The 18,396-nt window shown below is 44.9% G+C and overlaps 1 protein-coding gene across 1 annotated transcript in view; it reads left to right on the forward strand.

Moving 5' to 3' along the window:
- CMYA5 (cardiomyopathy associated 5) overlaps window positions 1-18,396 on the forward strand; it is a 121,990-nt gene that overhangs the window by 56,567 nt on the left and 47,027 nt on the right. The window contains exons 8-9 of the mRNA XM_075854888.1: window positions 8,566-8,715; window positions 10,294-10,440. Of these exons, the coding sequence (XP_075711003.1) occupies window positions 8,566-8,715; window positions 10,294-10,440 (297 nt within the window). The remainder of the gene's footprint in view (window positions 1-8,565; window positions 8,716-10,293; window positions 10,441-18,396) is intronic.

Genomic DNA, 18,396 nt, shown 5'->3' on the forward strand with positions numbered 1-18,396 from the left:
ATCTATTTACCCCGTGTCCTTTCATCTTTACTAGACAGCTATAAAGCTTTATCTTCCCTTATTACTAGGATTTTTGGGCTAAGGGCACCCCTGTGCCCAGTTCAAGTGTTGTGATAAGCAGAATGTGTATTATATTATTAGAATAACAAGTATCTAACCTGCCTTTTATCTGAATGTGAGGTAAAATTAAATAAATATAAAGGCTTTATAAAGGACACAACTTCAGAGTAATTTCAATATAGTTTCAACTTTAATATATTTATATTATATCCAAGGGTGCACATACCACAGATGCAGACCATGCAGCTACTATAGGGCCCCTGGAGAGAGGGAGCCTAGTCCAGGTCGGTTGCATCCCTTATTTTAATGTGTGGTGAGAACATTAGATACCTTCTGGAAAGGCCCTACAAACAATGATGTGGGGAATTAACCCAAGGGTCATGGAAAGGAGATGGGATAAAATTAAAACACAGCCCATCTGTCCTAGATGATGACGACAATATTTAATAATTGTTATGTGACAGTCTCACCCTTTAGTACATTCCTGATCTTATTCATTCTGATAATAGAAAAATGCATTTACCCGAGATGTTGATTTGTGTTTTTCATTTAAATTGAAAGGATAACACAACTGAATCGCCCTCCAGAACTATTGGGGGCAAGATGACTGGAATAGCTGCATCCTAATAGTAGGATTCGTTGAAACATAAAATATATGCACAAAAGTATTGGGACACCTACACATTACACCTACAGGAGCTTTTATGACATCCCAATATAAATCCACAGGCATTAATATATAGTTGGTCTCCAAACCCCCCCCCCCCCCCCCCATTACCTGTAAAACATCTTCCACTCTTCTGGGAAGGCTTTCTACAATATTTCGGAGCGTCTCTGAGAATTTTTGGCCATTCATTCAGAAGAGAATTTGTGAGGTCAGGACTAGGCAAACTCCTGAAAAACAGCTCCATAGCATTATCCCCCCTCCACCAAACTTTACAGTTGGCACAATGCAGGTAACGTTGTCCTGGCATTCACCAAAACCAGACTAGTCCATCAGACTGCCAGATAGAGAAGCGTGATTCATCACTCCACAGAACACGTTTCCACCTCCCCAGAGTCCAGTGCGGCGTGCTTTACACCACCCCATCCGACGCTTGGCATTCTGTTTGGTGATGTAAGGCTTGTATGCAGCTGCTCTGCCCTGGAAACCCATGGCATGGAGCTCCCGGAACGCAGTTTTTGTACTGATGTTAATGCCAGAGGAGGTTTTACTCTGCAGTTATTGAGTTAGCTGAGCATTGGCGACTTTTATGCACTATGTGCCTCAGCACTCGGCGACCCCGCTCTGTAATTTTACGTGGTCTGCCACTTAGAAGCTGAGTTGTTGTGGCTCCTGAATGCTTCCACTTTCAATGCTGTACTATGCAGTGATTAGTATGTAAGTGGAGGAAGTATTCTCACCCATGGTCACAGCCATACCCTCTTATTTGAGGGACACCAAGGACACCAAGATCCAGGAGATCTCTGTCACACCTACCACAATGATAGCGAGTATCGATGTAGAGTCCTTATATAATAACATTAAGCACGATCTTGGTGTGGTGGCCATTCATATTGTCAGTCAGAGATAAAACACCTTAAATATTGTTCTAGAGACTGATTAGTCCTCTAAGTTTGGCCATTAGTTTCAGGATGGAAGGCCGAGGAGAAGGACAGATCAATCTCCAACTTTTTACAGAAAGCTCTCCAAAACAATGAAACAAATTTTACCCCTCTGTCAGAAACAATATTGACAGGGACCCCATGGAGACGCAGGATGTGTTTGACAAACAAGGTCTTAGCATTGTGTCGTTTCTTGAGGGGCACAAAGTGGCACATCTTATTGAAGCGGTCTATGGAGGCAGATCGGTGATAAAATCCATGGAGATATGGGTCCAAGGTCTCTGGGGAATGTGCAAAGAACATAGTAAGCCCGCTGGTCGGGAGCTGGGAGTCTTGGACCTAGCACAAATTTGACAAGCGGCGACGTAGGCCTTAAGGACTTTAGGCAACCCAGGCCACCAATAGTTTCTGGTAATGAGTTGCTTGGTACCCAGGATGCCTGGATGGCCAGATAGTGCAGAGTCATGATTTTCCCTGAGTACCCTTAGCCGGAATTGCAGGGGAACAATCAACTTGTTCTCAGGAAGGTTCCCGGGAGCTAAACCTTGATCAGCCGCAATTTCGGAGACTAAGTCAGAATCAACAGAGGAAATGATTATACCTGGGGGCAAAACACAAGCACGATCTTCCTCTGAAGGAGGGCTGGCCATGAAGCTACGCAACAGTGCGTCAGCCTTAATATTTTTAGACCCAGCCCTATAGGTGACCAAAAAGTTGAATCTAGTAAAAAACAACGCCCATCGAGCTTGTCTCGGGTTTAGCCTCTGGGCAGATTCTAGGAAAACCGTTACCTGGTGCCTAGCCCCCTCCAGGAAGTGGCGCCACTCTTCAAATACCCATTTAATGGCTAAGAGTTCACGGTTGCCAATGTCATAGTTACTCTCAGTGGGCGAGAACTTCCTGGAGAAGTAGGCACAGGGACGGAGATGGGTGAGGGACCTGGTACCCTGGGACAAGACAGCATCCACTCCCACCTCAGAGGCGTCAACCTCCACGATGAATGGCTCCATTTGGTTGGGCTGAATCAGCACTGGGGCCGAGATAAAGTACTTCTTAAGGACCTCAAAAGCCTGGACCGCCTCTGGAGGCCAGTGGAGGAGATCAGCACCTTTGCGAGTAAGATCCATAAGAGGCTTAGTGATGACCGAGAAGTTAGCAATAAATCTCCTGTAATAATTAGCAAACCCCAGGAAGCACTGTAACGCCTTCAGGGAGGCAGGTTGGACCCATTCAGCCACAGCCTGAACCTTGGCAGGGTCCATGTGGAATTCATGAGGAGTGAGGATTTGACCCAAAAATGGTATCTCCTGCACCCCAAACACAAATTTTTTGGTTTTAGCAAAGAGTTTGTTTTCCCAAAGGCCCTGGAGCACCTTCCTGACATGCTCAATGTGGGAGGACCAGTCCTTGGAAAACACAAGTATGTCATCAAGGTACACTACAAGAAATTCCCCCAGGTAGTCTCTTAAAATCTCATTTATGAAATTCGGGAAGACCGCGGGAGCATTACACAACCCAAAGGGCGTGACGAGGTATTCGAAATGACCTTCGGGCGTGTTAAACACAGTCTTCCACTCATCCCCCTCTCTGATGCGCATAAGGTTATAAGCCCCCGAAGATCAAACTTAGAGAACCATTGGGCCCCCTGAACCTGATTGAAGAGATCAGGAATCAAAGGAAGGGAATACTAGTTCCTTACAGTGACCTTATTCAAGTTTCGGTAATCGATGCACAGCCTAAGACCACCATCCTTCTTCCGTACGAAGAAGAAGCCAGCACCTACCGGAGAAGTAGAGGGGCGAATGTAACCCCTGGCCAGGCATTCCTGGATATACTCTCTCATGGCTTCACGTTCGGGACAAGAGAGATTAAATATCCTACCCTTAGGGAGCTTAGCTCCTGGTATCAAATCGATTGCGCAATCGTATTCTCTATGAGGAGGTAACACTTCGGAGGTCTTTTTAGAAAAAACATCAGCGAAGTCCTGAATAAACTCAGGTAGAGTGTTCACCTCTTCAGGGAGAGAAATAAAATTAACAGAAAAACATGACGTCATGCATTCATTACCCCATTTGGTAAGATCCCCAGTATTCCAGTTAAACGTGGGATTATGCATCTGCAACCAGGGAAGGCCTAAAACCAAATCGGACGATAATCCCTGCATCACCAGTACAGAGCACTGCTCCAAATGCATGAAGCCAACAAGGAGTTCAAAAACAGGGGTATGCTGTGTAAAATAACCATTAGCAATTGGAGTGGAGTCAATTAGGTTTAGGCAAATCAATCAATGGCATAACTAGAGACATAGCAAATTCCACAGACATAATATTAGCAGAAGACCCTGAATCCACGAAGGCACTGCCGGTAGCAGACCTACCCTCAAAAGAGACCTGAAACGGAAGCAAGATCTTATTAGGTTTCATATTTACGGGAAATACCTGTGCGCCCAAGTGACCTCCCCGATGATCACTTAGGCGTGGAAGTTCTTCCGGCTGCTTATTCTGATGCCTAGAACAGTTGTTCACTTGATGCTTGTCATCCCCACAGTAGAAGCAGAGACCATTCTTCCTGCGGAGCTCTCTACGTTGTTGGGGAGACACGGAGGCCCCGAGTTGCATTGGTTCATCCAAGTTTTCCGTGGAAGAACGAAGCAATGGAACCTCGGGAGCCATCATGGGGGAGCCAGAGGAGAAAGCACAAAAATGTTCAAGTCGTCGTTCCCTGAGACGTCGGTCAAGACGTACCGCTAAAGCCATAATCTGATCTAGAGAGTCAGAAGAGGGATAGCTAACTAACAGGTCTTTCAGGGCGTTCGACAGACCCAATCTAAACTGGCACCTCAAGGCAGGGTCATTCCACCGAGAAGCTACACACCACTTCCTAAAGTCAGAACAGTACTCCTCAACGGGTCTCTTACCCTGATGTAAGGTCACCAGCTGACTCTCGGCAAAGGCAGTCCTGTCAGTCTCGTCATATATGAGCCCGAGAGCAGAAAAAAAAAGATCAACAGAGGAAAGTTTAGGGGCGTCAGTAGCCAAGGAGAAGGCCCATTCTTGGGGCCCGTCCTGGGGCCGGGACATAATTATACCCACTCGCTGGCTCTCAGAACCTGAGGAGTGGGGCCTTAGACGGAAATAGAGCCTACAACTCTCCCAAAAGGAGAAAAAAGTCTTCCGGTTCCCTGAGAACTGGTCAGGCAACTTGAGGTGGGGTTCAAGAGGTGAGGTGGGGGGCACTACCAGGGTATCACGCTGGTTGCCCCTCTGAGCCAGGGCTTGGACCTGTAGGGAGAGGCCCTGTATTTGCTGAGCCAGGGTCTCAAGGGGGTCCATAGTTGTGTCAGGGACCAGGGTAGAAAAGGTATATGGGCCTGTGATTATGTAATGACGGGGTAGGGAGACAGACAGGTGAGCCCTAATCTACCCACCACTCAGTCCCTGCCTACATGCACGGCCCGTCCTAGGTGACGGCGTACAACTGGGCGACGGTCCCTACGCTCAATATGTGCACAACAGACAAACAGACAAGGGTACACAGAAGCTAAGGGAAATGGGGCAGTTGCCCAAGAGTAGTGAACGAGCCGAGTCAAACCAGGAGTGTACGAGGTACCAAAAGCAGAGCAGGAGCGTAGTCAGTAAAGCCAGGGTCAAAATGAAGCAAGGTCAATAATGATAGCAGGAGCAGCAGAGCCAGGAAACAGGAAAGAATCACAGGCAGAGACAAGCAGGAAATGAAGGTAAAAATAGACCGAGGGTGGGAGCTAGAACCGTCTGGCCAGGCTGTGATAGGTTCTCCCACTCCTGAGCCTACCAGCCTGAGTGGTAGCAGATCGAGTCACTCTATCAGACTTAGGAGTAGGTGCAGACTGATTAACCACAGGCGTCGACACAGAAGCTGTGTCTGGCAGATCCTTTACAACACTTTTCTCAGATTTTATGGAGATTCTGAATATCAATACCATAGGGATGAAATTCACTCATGAAATACATGGGAATGAAATCCGTTTTCTCGATTTAAGGGTCTCCTTGGACCCTGGTGGCAGTGTCCATACTAATATATTCCGCAAGGCTACAGCTACGAATAGCTTTCTACACTGGGAGAGTTTCCATCCACGTGTACTGAAGAAAGGTATCCCGATAGGGCAGTAACTTAGAGCGAGGAGGAACTGCTTTGATGAATATACTTTCCAATCTGAGTGCGATACTCTTTATCATAAATTTCTTGCACATGGTTACCCAAAAAAAACTTTACATAGAGCCTATGCCAGGGCTATGGTACTACAAGAAGTTAGCTACTGTATGGTAAAGGCAGAGGATCTAACAAATCTTAAACCTTTATCAGGTGCATAGGGAATTTTGATGTTTGTTCCCCCAAAATTTTTAACGTTCTACAAAAACATTGGCCCATTCTGAAAGCCGATCCTAATTTAAGAGATGCTATAACTATCATCCTGAATATTACATACTGAATAGGAAAATACCTTAGAGAATTTTTGGCACATAGTCACTATTCTAAACCATCCATTTCGCTGAGCACTTGGCTCCCTTCTACTATAAAGGGGTCCCCCCTTGTGGTAGATGCTCCTTCTGTGCTTTGATGCCTACCACTAAGAGATTCTGTAATCCTCTCGATGGGAAATCTTATATTATCAAACAATTCATAAACTGAAAGAGCAGTGCAGTTGCGTACACTGCTAAGTGCCCATGTCTGAAATTATACATGGGTAAGACTATACAGCAACTGAGAAGAAGGATCTCTAAGCATATCAGTACCATTAATAATAAAGAAGACACTCCAGTACCCAGGCATATGAGATGCATACATGATGGGAATTTTAAAACCCTCCAATTCTGGGGTATTACCCAACTCAAATTGGGCCGCAGAGCTGGAAATTTGGACAAAAAACTTTTGCAGGAGGAAGCTCATTGGATCCATAGGCTCAGTTACATAGTTACATAGTTAGTACGGTTGAAAAAAAGACACATGTCCATCAAGTTCAACCAAGGGATGGGATAAGGGAAGGTAAAAAAAATTCTATACATAGGAGCTAATATTTTTTGGTTCTAGGAAATGATCTAAGACTTTTTTAAAGCCATCTACTGTCCCTGCTGTGACCAGCTCTTGCGGTAGACTATTCCATAGATTCACAGTTCTCACAGTAAAGAAGGCTTGTTGCCTCTGCAGGTTGAAACTTTTTTTCTCCAGACGGAGGGAGTGCCCCCTTGTTTTTTGAGGGGGTTTTACATGGAACAAGTTCCTTGAGCCCAAATGGCCTCAATGAGGGTTTCACCTTTATAGCCTTTCTTTAAGCAGATAGCTATAACATACTCTACTAATATAGTATTACTAATATTCGTGACCCTCTACCATTCCTTTTACATATCCTCCTGGTTGTCACTCACTGATTATAATACTGATTTTAATATACATACATTATAGATCTTAGTTATTTCCATATGACTATTATCTTTAGCTGTGTATGCTTAACTTAAATTCATAACCACCTTTCCATTTATTCTTCCTTCTCCTACTTTCCCCATTAACCTCCTTGCTTGATAATTCATTTTCACTCGGAGCTTGACTCTACACTATTAGTCTTAGTCCATATTCTTGGGAATAATCTGTAAGTACTTCGACATGCGCATTACCAATGCTTATATGTAACTCCGTTGCACTTTCTATTTTAAGTCTATTGACATGCGTAAGAGACACTTACCTAATATATTTAATTATTCTGACATGCGCATTAAGGGTATTTTGATACCTATATTCTAGAGTCTAGACGCTTTTTTCTATATTAGCACCCTATCGCATGATACTCCATTTTGATTAGCGAGATGTAGAGCCCTGTCTGTTATTCTGATATTTTTAAGTGTCCTGAAATGCGCAGTAACAGCATTTCGGTACTTATGTTTTGGACACGTTTGCTTTGCATTAATACGCAGGCGCACGGCTCTCTTCATCGATTGGCTAAACTCAGAGCTTTTCTGATTGGACAGATGACCTGCCTGTCTTTTTGCTTATGGGCTTGTCCCTATACTACCTTTGTCATTGGCTCACACCCACTAATACATCATTTGGAGGTTGTATAAGGGGTCGGACTGGAGCACGCCCCATTAGCCCCATTCAAACCTCTGAAGACGCTACGTTGATAGCGAAGCATGTCGCGGGGGCTTTTCTTTTCATTTTAATTTCAACGCTTAGCTGATAGCTAGACAGAAATTAATATATATAGAGTCAGCGGTAGCACAACGTTCCGCAGCCGCTGTCCTAACACTCGCACACCAGGTCATTTCCAACCAAGTGTATTTTGGCAACATGCCATACTAACTCGTTACTGTCAGCTAGCGTTGGCTACTTTTAATCGTGTGGTTATTGTTAGTTTATAAGTATCCAATAAAAGTTATATTTTATTACCAACCTTATTTAGGTAGCCGGAAAACCGGGTTACTTTTTGCCTAATGGTAAATTAGTAATTTTTTGAATAATTGCAATGCCTGCCAGCTGCTAGGGCCTTTCCCTTTTTCCACTTTGCAATAATAACACTCACAGTTGATCGTGGAATATCTAGAAGGGAAGAATTTTCACGAACTGACTTGTTACAATGGTGGCATCCTATTACATTACGACGCTCCAATTTAAAGAACTCTTTAGAATGACCCATTCTTTCACAAATGTTTGTAAAGGTAGACTGTAGGGCTAGGTACTGGATATTATACACCTGTGGCAATGGGACAGAATAAAACACCTGAATTTAATCATTAAGAAGAGGTGTGTCCAAATACTTTTGTCCATATATTGTATGTGGGTGTCAATGCCTTTTTTACTTAGATGTTATGACTGTAAGAATAAAGCTCTCCTTAGGGGGTATCATAATATTTTTACATTTTTATACTTCAGTTCCTCAGACACCAAAGTTAAAATCCCAGGAGCCCAATTCTGCAAACAGCAGTTCTATTACTGTGTACTGGACAATGAGCGAGGAAGACATCATTGACTGTTTTCAGGTGTACTGCATGGAGGAGCCTCAAGGGAAAGGTGATGATAACGGTAAGCTAGAAAAGTGTTATCATTAATCATCAGTCGGATGGTTGTCACTATTCATGGCAGTTGTTCGATTTTAAGGGTAGCAAAGTAAAATATGGATGCATGGAAGACTGAAATTATCCAGAAGAATTAGTCTGTTGGGTGTGTTTTTAATGTATGCTCTTCTACTTTATATACATATCTCCTATCTATCTATCTATCTATCTATCTATCTATCTATCTATCTATCTAATATCTCAAAATTAAGCAATAAATTAATGGTGGAAAAAAATAGGACCAATGTAACGGCGCTTCTGAAAATGTAAAAGATTTATTAATATAATAGGCTACTCATTTAGACTCAGGACATGTGTCTTCATCAGGCCAAGAACATGCACTAATAGCAATGACAACTTATATACACAAGGGCAGAAAAAAACAATCAATGAAAAAAAAAGGGGGGGCAGGAAAGTTCAAGGAACTATTAGTGCATGTTCTTGGCCTGATGAAGACGCATGTCCATTGTGTAAAAACACGTAGCCTATTATATTAATAAATCCTTTACATGTTCAGCAGTGCCGTTACATTGGTCCTATCTTTTCACCATTAATTTATTGTTTGATATCTGGCGGTAACCTTTCGTTTACTGGTTCGGACCCTGGCAGCAGCTGATTTTCCTGTTCCAAAATAACCTGCACGCAATTTAGTTGTGTCTGCACAAGCACTTCTATTGCAGTGGAAATTGCTACGTGGCTGGAAATTGTTTCAATACCTGCATCAGTGTTGTGCCTGCAATTGCACAACCATTCAAGGTGAGCATACTGACTTTTTTTGCCCTCCTTGACTTTTTTATCCTTGGGTCATCTGCACGATGTGGCGCCTTGTGTTGTCTCTTTCTCTTTGCTTTTATATCTCCAAATTTTCCAACCTGGCTGATCACATTTTCTACAGATAGAAGGCTGCTTTCAGCTATTGAGAACGATTGTTTGTGTTAATTTTACAAGCAATGGTCGGCCGAAATGCCCAAAATTGCCCATTTTGGATGAATTTTCTCTTATGTGTATGGCCAGCTTTAATGTAATATACTGTAAATGCTTAATCCAACATCTTTTTACATTCCACGGCACTGTATGAGGCTCTGCTGTAGCTCGATGGTTAGAACTGTCGCTGTGCGCCAGAACCACATTTTGACAATTTGTAAATCAATTCTCAATCTGCCTGCTTTTAGAATACATTACATCTATTACTTCCCTTCCCCCGCTCCATTCTTCCCCTCTGGTACTATATGGTTGAGGATTGGAGAATTAAGTATATGAATTTGGCAATTCTTGAAGTATAGGTTCGAAATTGACGAGGTTTCTCTGGTTTCCTTACACACACCAACTAAAGTACTGATTGACGTTACAATAAACCTTGACTTCCAAAATTCCACCCTGCATCTTCACACAGAGGAAAAAAAAGAAAAATACATGACCTCATATAGTCCTTATATGTAATGTTTACCTGGAATCCTGTGAAACACAATCCATTTACTTGTGCTGTAATTCTGTATAAATAGCAGTGAGATTTATAGTTGTCTGTTGTATCATCTTATAACTCTAGGTCTACTGGAGGAGTACAGAGTCACAGTGAAGGAAAGTTTCTGCAACTTGGAGGACCTTGAGCCAGATAAATGTTACAGTGTCTGGGTTATGGCTGTGAATTACACTGGCTGCAGCATACCCAGCGACAAGTCAATATTCAGGACTGGTATGTGCAACACTGATCCTATTAACACTTAGGAACATTGCTAGAAGGAATGGAATACCAATTAGATCTTTAGAGATAAGACTCTTGATAAATTGTATACGTTTTGCAGATGTAATTTCTACAGCAGTAATTACACTAGTTGCATGTCTTGAACATGGGTTCCTTGCAATCCCGCATGATTAAAAGGGAAATTATGGGAGGATATGAGCATGCACAGAAAAATTTAAATAATTTGGCATGTGGGTGCTGGATTATCAAATTTGTAAGGCTGTTAATCTGATTTTAAAGGAATACTTCAGGCAGAACGGATTCACTGTGTTATGTCTTGTGCAAAGCCTGAGTGGACGGTGCGTGACATAGGGATTTACAGAACACCTAAGATAGAATCCCCATGTTATGCATCACCCCCTTAGGCCCTGCACTAGACATGACACCACGCATCTCTTTTGCTTGAAGTTCAGTCACTTTTCACACTCCGTCCCAGTGCTCATAGATTGTCTGTGATGGCAGTGGCATAACTACCGCTATAGCAGACATAGTGGCTGCTATGGGGCCCGCGGCATTAGGGGCCCATGCCACCCAGCCTCACACATAACATTATGGGGTATGTGGCACTATCTACAAAGTGGAGGTATGTGGCACTATCTACAAGGAGAGGTATGTGGCACTATCTACAAGGAGGCGTATGTGGCACTATCTACAAGGAGGTGTATGTGGCACTATATACAAGGGGTGTCTGTGGAACTATCTCCAAGAGGGGTTGCGTGTGGCACTATCTACAAGGAGGGTATGTGGCACTATCCACAAGGAGGTGTATGTGGCACTTTCTACAAGAAGGGTTGCGTGTGGCACTATCTACAAGGGGGTTTGTGGCACTATCCACAAAGAGGGGTATGTGGCTTTATCTACAAGAGGAGTTGTATGTGGCACTATCTACAAGAGGGGGTATGTGGCACTATCTACAAGTGGGAGTATTTGGCACTGTCTACAAGGGGACATGTGCACTCTCTACAAGACGGGTTGTGTGTGTCACTACCTACAAGAGGGGTTGTGTGTGGCACTATCTTCAAGGGGGGTATGTGTTACTATCTACAAGAGGGGTTGTGTGTGGCACTATCTGCAAGGGGGTATGTGGCACCATATACAAGGGGGGGTTTATGGCACTATCTGCAAGGAGTGGTATGTGGCACTATCTACAAGGGCGTATGTGGCACTATCTACAGGGGTTTGTGTGTGGCACTATCTATGCGGAATTATGTGTGACACTATCTACAAGAGGGGTTGTGTGTGGCACTATCTAGAAGGGGTGTTGTCTGTGGCACTATCTACAAGGGGTGTTGTCTGTGGCACTATCTACAAGGGGGTATGTGGCACCATCTACAAGGGGGTGTATGTGGCGCTTTCTGCAAGGAGGGGTATGTGGTACTATCTACAAGGGGGGTATGATGCACTATCTACAAGGGGCATGTGGCACTATCTACAGGGGGTTGTGTGTGGCACTATCTATGGGGAGTTATGTGTGGCACTATCTACAAGAGGGGTTGTGTGTGGCACTATCTACAAGGGGTGTTGTGTGTGGCACTATCTATGGGGGGCTTGTGTGTGGCACTGTCTACAAGGGAGTTGTGTGTCGCACTATTTACAAGGGGGGTTGTGTGTGGCACTATCTACAAGGGGGGTTTTGTGTGGCACTATCTACAAGGGGGGCTGTGTGGCACTATCTGCAAGAGGGGATATGTGGCGCTATATACATGGGGGTATGTAACACTATCTACAAGGGGGGTATGTGGAACTATCTACAGCAGACAGTATCATACATGATAGGATTAGATACAGGGCCTCAGAAGAGAGTATGACACATGATAAGCGTAGATACAGGGCCTCAGCAAACAATATCACATATGATGGGATTAGATACATCATTTTATCATACAGTATTACACATGATAGGATTGGATGCACGGCTCAGCAGACAATATCACACATGATAAGATTAGATACAGCAGTCCAGAAGACAGTATTACACATGATAGTCTTAGATGCAGGGCCCAGCGGACAGTATCACACATGCAGTGGCGTAACTACCGCTATAGTAACCGTAGCGGCTACTACGGGGCCCGTGGCATGAGGGGGCCCATGTCGCCCACCGGCACGGGCCCCCACCATGGCAGGAGGCTCCGCTAGCAGACGCTATGGCTGCTACAGCGGGACGCCACTTACGGCAGAGCAGGGAGGTATCTCCCCGCTCTGCCATTAAACAAAAGACATGTATCCCCTCTTCACAGGATTGGGGATACATGTGGGATCGCTGGCAGCGATAGGGAGAACGGGGGACTGAAAGTCCCCTGAAGTTCTCCATCACAAACCTCGGACTTCCGGGGTCTGTGTCGGCAGCTCCGTAGAAATGAATGGAGCGCCGGTCGCGCTTGTGCGCATGCGTGACCAGCGCTCCTTTCATGTTTATTGAGCTGCGCAGACGCCGGAAGTCAGAGGTTAGTCATGGAGAACTTGGAGGGACTTTCGGTCCCCTGTTCTCCCTATCGCTGCCAGCGATCACACATGTATCACACTGTAGGTCGCATTTTTTGGGGGGGTTGGGGACGCTGTATGGCGTTCCCTACAGGGGGGGGCTTTATGGCGTTCTCTACAGGGGGGGCTGTATGGCGTTCCCTACAGGGGGGGCTGTATGGCGTTCCCTAGAGGGGGGGGCTGTATGGCGTTCCCTACAGGGGGGGGCTGTATGGCGTTCCCTACAGGGGGGGGCTGTATGGCGTTCCCTACAGGGGGGGCTGTGTGGCGTTCCCTACAGGGGGGGGCTGTATGGCGTTCCCTACAAGGGGGGGCTGTATGGCGTTCCCTACAGGGGGGGCTGTATGGCGTTCCCTACAGGGGGGGCTGTATGGCGTTCCCTACAGGGGGGGCTGTATGGTGTTCCCTACAGACCCCCCCCTATAGGGAACACCATACAGACCCCCTGTAGATAACGCCATACAGCCCCCCCCTGTAGGGAACGTCATACAGACCCCCTGTAGATAACGCCATACAGCCCCCCTGTAGATAACACCATACAGCCCCCTGTAGATAACGCCATACAGCCCACTCTGTAGAGAACGCCATACAGTCCCTATGTAGAGAACGCCATACAACCCCACTGTAGATAGCGCCATACAGCCCCCTCTGTAGATAACGCCATACAGTCCCCCTGTGGATAGCGCCATACAGCCCCCCTGTAGATAGCGCCATACAGCCCCCCCTGTAAATAGCGCCATACAGCCCCCCTGTAGATAGCGCCATACAGCCCCCTCTGTAGATGGCGCCATACAGCCCCCCTGTAGATAACGCCATACAGCCCCCTTTGTAGACATCTACAGAGGGGGCTGTATGGCGTTATCTACAGGGGGGACTGTATGGCGCTATCTACAGAGGGGGCTGTATGGCGCTATCTACAGAGGGGGCTGTATGACGTTATCTACAGGGGGGCTGTATGGCGTTATCTACAAGGGGGCTGTAAAAAAGGCACTATCTACAAGGGGGGGAGGGTTGTGTGACACCCAGGGGAGGGGGGGCCCCAGTCAAAAGTTTGCTATGGGGCCCAGTCTTTCCTAGTTACGCCCCTGCACACATGATAGGATTAGATAGAGGACCTTAGCAATCAGTATCACACATGAAAGGAATAGGTACTGTGGCTCAGCGGACAGTATAACACATGATAGGCTTAGATATATGGTTCAGCCGACAGTATCACATATGATAGGCTTAGATACCCCAAACAGCAGACAGTATGACACATGATAGGCTCAGATACAAAGCTCATCAGACAGTAGCACACCTGATAGGCTTAGATATAGAAGCTCAGCAGCCAATATCACACATGATAGAATTACAATGCTTTTGGAAAGTCTTCAGACCCTTTCAATTTTTCACATTTTGTTTCTGTTGAGGCCTTGTGCTAAAATAAAAACTAAATTCAAGTTTTCCCCATCATTCTGCACTCAATACCCCTTAATGACAAAGTGAAAACACAATGTTAGTAATTTTTGCTAATTTATTGAAAGGAAAAACTAAAATATTGCATACTTAGTTGAAGCACCTTTGGCAGCGATTACACCTTCCAGTCTTCTTGGGTATGATGCCTCAAGGTTTGCACACCGGGATTTGTGGGTTTTCTGCAATTCTTCTCTGCAGATCCTCTCAAGCTCTGTCAGGTTGGATGGGGAGCGTCGGTGGACACCCATTTTCAGGTCTCTCCAGAGATGTTCAATCAGGTTCAAGACGGGCTCTGGCTGGGCCACTCAAGGACATTCACAGAGTTGTCCCTAAGCCACTCCTGTGTTGTCCTGGCTGTGTGCTTAGGGTCATTGTCTTGTTGGAGGGTTAACCACCTTCAGCCCAGTCTATGGTACAGAACACTCTGGATCAGGTTTTCATTGACAATATCTCTGTACTTTGCTCCATTCATCTTTCACTCAACACTGACCAGTCTCCCTATCCCAGCCGCTGAAAAACACCCCCACAGCATGATGAAGCCACCACTATGCTTCACTGTAGTAATGGTATTGGGCAGTGCAGAGCAGTGCCTGGTTTCCTCCAGACATGACACTTAGGGTATGCCCAGACGTGGCGGAGTTCTGCATACACTGTCCGCATCAATGCCTCACAGAATCTGCATTGCAGATTCTGTTGCGACTTTGCCTAAAATGGGCATTAAATTGATGCGGACTAGCCGTTGCCTATTGAGGGGAAGAGGGTTTCCCTTCTCTCTATCAGTGCAGGATAGAGAGAAGGGACAGCCCTTTCCCTAGTAAAAGAAAAAGAAATTCATACTTACCCGGCCGTTGTCTTGGTGACGCGTCCCTCTCTTGACATCCAGCCCGACCTCCCTGGATGACGCGGCAGTCCATGTGACCGCTGCAGCCTGTGATTGGCTGCAGCCATCACTTGGACTGAAACGTCATCCCGGGAGGCCGGACTGGATGAAGAAGCAGGGAGTTCTCGGTAAGTATGAACTTCTATTTTTTTTACAGGTTCATGTATATTGTGATCGGAAGTCACTGTCCAGGGTGCTGAAACAGTTACTGCCGATCGTTTAACTCTTTCAGCACCCTGGACAGTGACTATTTACTGACGTCGCCTAGCAACGCTCCCGTAATTACGGGTGCACTCACGTAGTCACCCGTAATTATGGGAGCCCATTGACTTCCTCAGTCTGGCTGTAGACCTAGAAATACATAGGTCCAGCCAGAATGAAGAACTATCATGTTAGTAAAACCAATACGCTCCGCAGCACACATAACATCTGCGGACTTCATTGCAGAATTTTGACTCTCCATTGAAGTCAATGGAGAAATTCCGCAATGAGTCCGCAACAAGTCCGCTACATGTCCGCAACAGTCAGTGTATGCTGCGGACACCAAATTCCGCACCGCAGCCTATGCTCCGCAGCGGAATTGTCCGCAACGTGTAAACGAACCCAACTACAAAGCTGTGGAAGGCAATGGAGAAATGTGTACGCTGCGGATTTCCGCTGCGGACTGTCCGCTGCGGAATTCCAGAGCAATTCCGCCACGTCTGGTCATGCCCTTAGAATTCAGATCAAAAAGTTCAGTCTTGGTTTCATCAGACCGCAGAATTTTGTTTCTCTGTCTCAGAGTGCTTTAGGTGCTTTTTTGCAAACTCCAGGTCGGGCTTTCATGTGTCTGTTACTGAGGAGAAGCTTCTTTCTGGCCACTGCCATGAAGCCCAGATTGGTGGAGTTCTGCAGTGATGGTTGACCTTCTGGAAGTTTCTCCCATCTGCACATGGGATCTTTGGAGCTCAGCCAGAGTGACCATTGAGTTCTTGTTCACGTCTCTGACCAAGTCCCTTCTCCCCCCGATTATCAGCTCTAGGAAGAGTCCTGGTTGTTCCGAACTATGGAGGCCACAGTGCTCTTGGGAACTTTCAGTGCAGCAGACATTTTTTTGTTCCCGTCTCCAGATCTGTGCCTCCACACAATCCTGTCTCTGAGCTCTACAGGCAGTTCTTTCCTCATCATGGCTTGGTTTTTGCTCTGATATACATTGTCAGCTGTAAGACCTTATATAGACAGGGGTGTGTCTTTCCAAACATGTCCAATCAAATGAATTTACCACAGGTGGATTCCAATCAAGGTGTAGAAACATTTCAAAGATTATCTAATGTAAATGAGAGGCCCCTAGAGCTAAATTTCAAGTGTCATAGCAAAGGGTCTGAATATTTATGTCCATGCGAAATTTGAGTTTTTAATTGTTTAATAAATTTGCAAAAATTTCTAAAATTCTGTTTTCACTTTGTTATTATGAGGAATTGAGTGAAGAATGATGAAGAAAAACGTGATATTTTTTTATTTTAGCACAAGACCTCAACATAACAAAATGTGAAAAAAAGCAAAAGGGTCTGAAGACTTTCCGAATGCACTGCAGATACAGGGCCTCAGCAGACAGTATCACACATGATAGACTTACAGTAGATACATCGACTCAGCAGAGAGTGTCCCATGTCCCATCAAATCTTTACAACTGAACTGTAATATTAATTTATATATTTACATTTATTGTCTCCTAAGGCTAACTTTACACTTGAGTTGTATAATCCGTTATTCTGATCTGTTTTTAGATCAGAATAAGGATAAAAATTGATCTGTTAAAAATCCCATTCAAATCAATGGGATTTTTAATTGCATCTGTTCACGTCCGTTATGTTAGTAATCTGTTATTTTGACTGAGCTAAAAGTTCAGAGTACAGGATCTTTACTTTTATGGTTTATTTTTATCATTGGTGTCATTGTAAAATGGATACAAACGGATTGTAATCCGTTTGTATCCGTTATTTTTATTTCATCGGGATTTTTAACTGATCCGTTTTTATCCTCATTCTGAGCTAAAAACAGATCAGAGTAACAGATTATATAACGCAAGTGTGAACATAGCCTAAGATTTAGGAAGACATTCAAACAGCTTAAGGTGTATACACAGCGAGTAATTCAAGGCAGAGGAGCTCAAATAGCAAACAAGTGTGGGTTATGTGACCATAGTGCTATTCCTAGTGAGGTGCTGAGTGCAATATCTGGATGGCACAGCGTATTTTGGCTTGTCATCTACAATTGTAGACTGTGCATTACAATCTGGATTGACTATGGCATTACTCCCTTTAAACACTAGCTTTGAAATGTACACTTGTTTTTTCTTTTACTAAATATTACATGGATACATGCAACATTATGTGACTTTATATACAACTAGCAATTGTACTTTGGTGAAGAGAAGCCTGAGGCTGGGTTCACACACCCTATTTACGGACGTAATTCGGGTGTTTTAACCTCGAATTACGTCCAAAAATACGACTCCAAAGCGCCGGCAAACATCTGCCCATTCATTTGAATGGGTTTTACGATGTACTGTGCCGACGGTCATTTTTTTTAAGCGCCGCTGTCAAAAGACGGCGCGTAAAAAAGACGCCCGCATCAAAGAAGTGCCTGTCACCTTTTGGGACGTAATTGGAGCAGTTTTCCATTGACTCCATAGAAAAACAGCTCCAATTACGTCCGTAATGGACGTTGCGAAAAACGCCTGCACTTGCCATTTCGTCTGAAATTCAGGAGCTGTTTTCTCCTGAAAACAGCTCCATAATTTCAGGCGTATCGGACGTGTACGTGTGACCATACCCTAATGCATATGATGTTATACAACATGCTGGGGGCCAAAAAATAAAAAGAATATGGGGAGGGAATCAAATGACGATGAACCACTTGGAAAGGTAATGCAGACCATAGTGGATGTATGTTGTGTTAGGCCCAGTTCACACAGTTTTTTGCCGCTGATTTTGGTGCGGAAACCACGTCAGAATCAGTGCCCAAAAACGTCCGAAACCACCACCCATTGATTTCAATGGGAGGTGGAGGCTTTTTTTTTCCCAGGAAAAAAAAGCGGCATATGCTTT

Source organism: Rhinoderma darwinii, chromosome 1 (genome assembly GCF_050947455.1).
Source record: "Rhinoderma darwinii isolate aRhiDar2 chromosome 1, aRhiDar2.hap1, whole genome shotgun sequence".
NCBI classification, from domain to species: domain Eukaryota; kingdom Metazoa; phylum Chordata; class Amphibia; order Anura; family Rhinodermatidae; genus Rhinoderma; species Rhinoderma darwinii.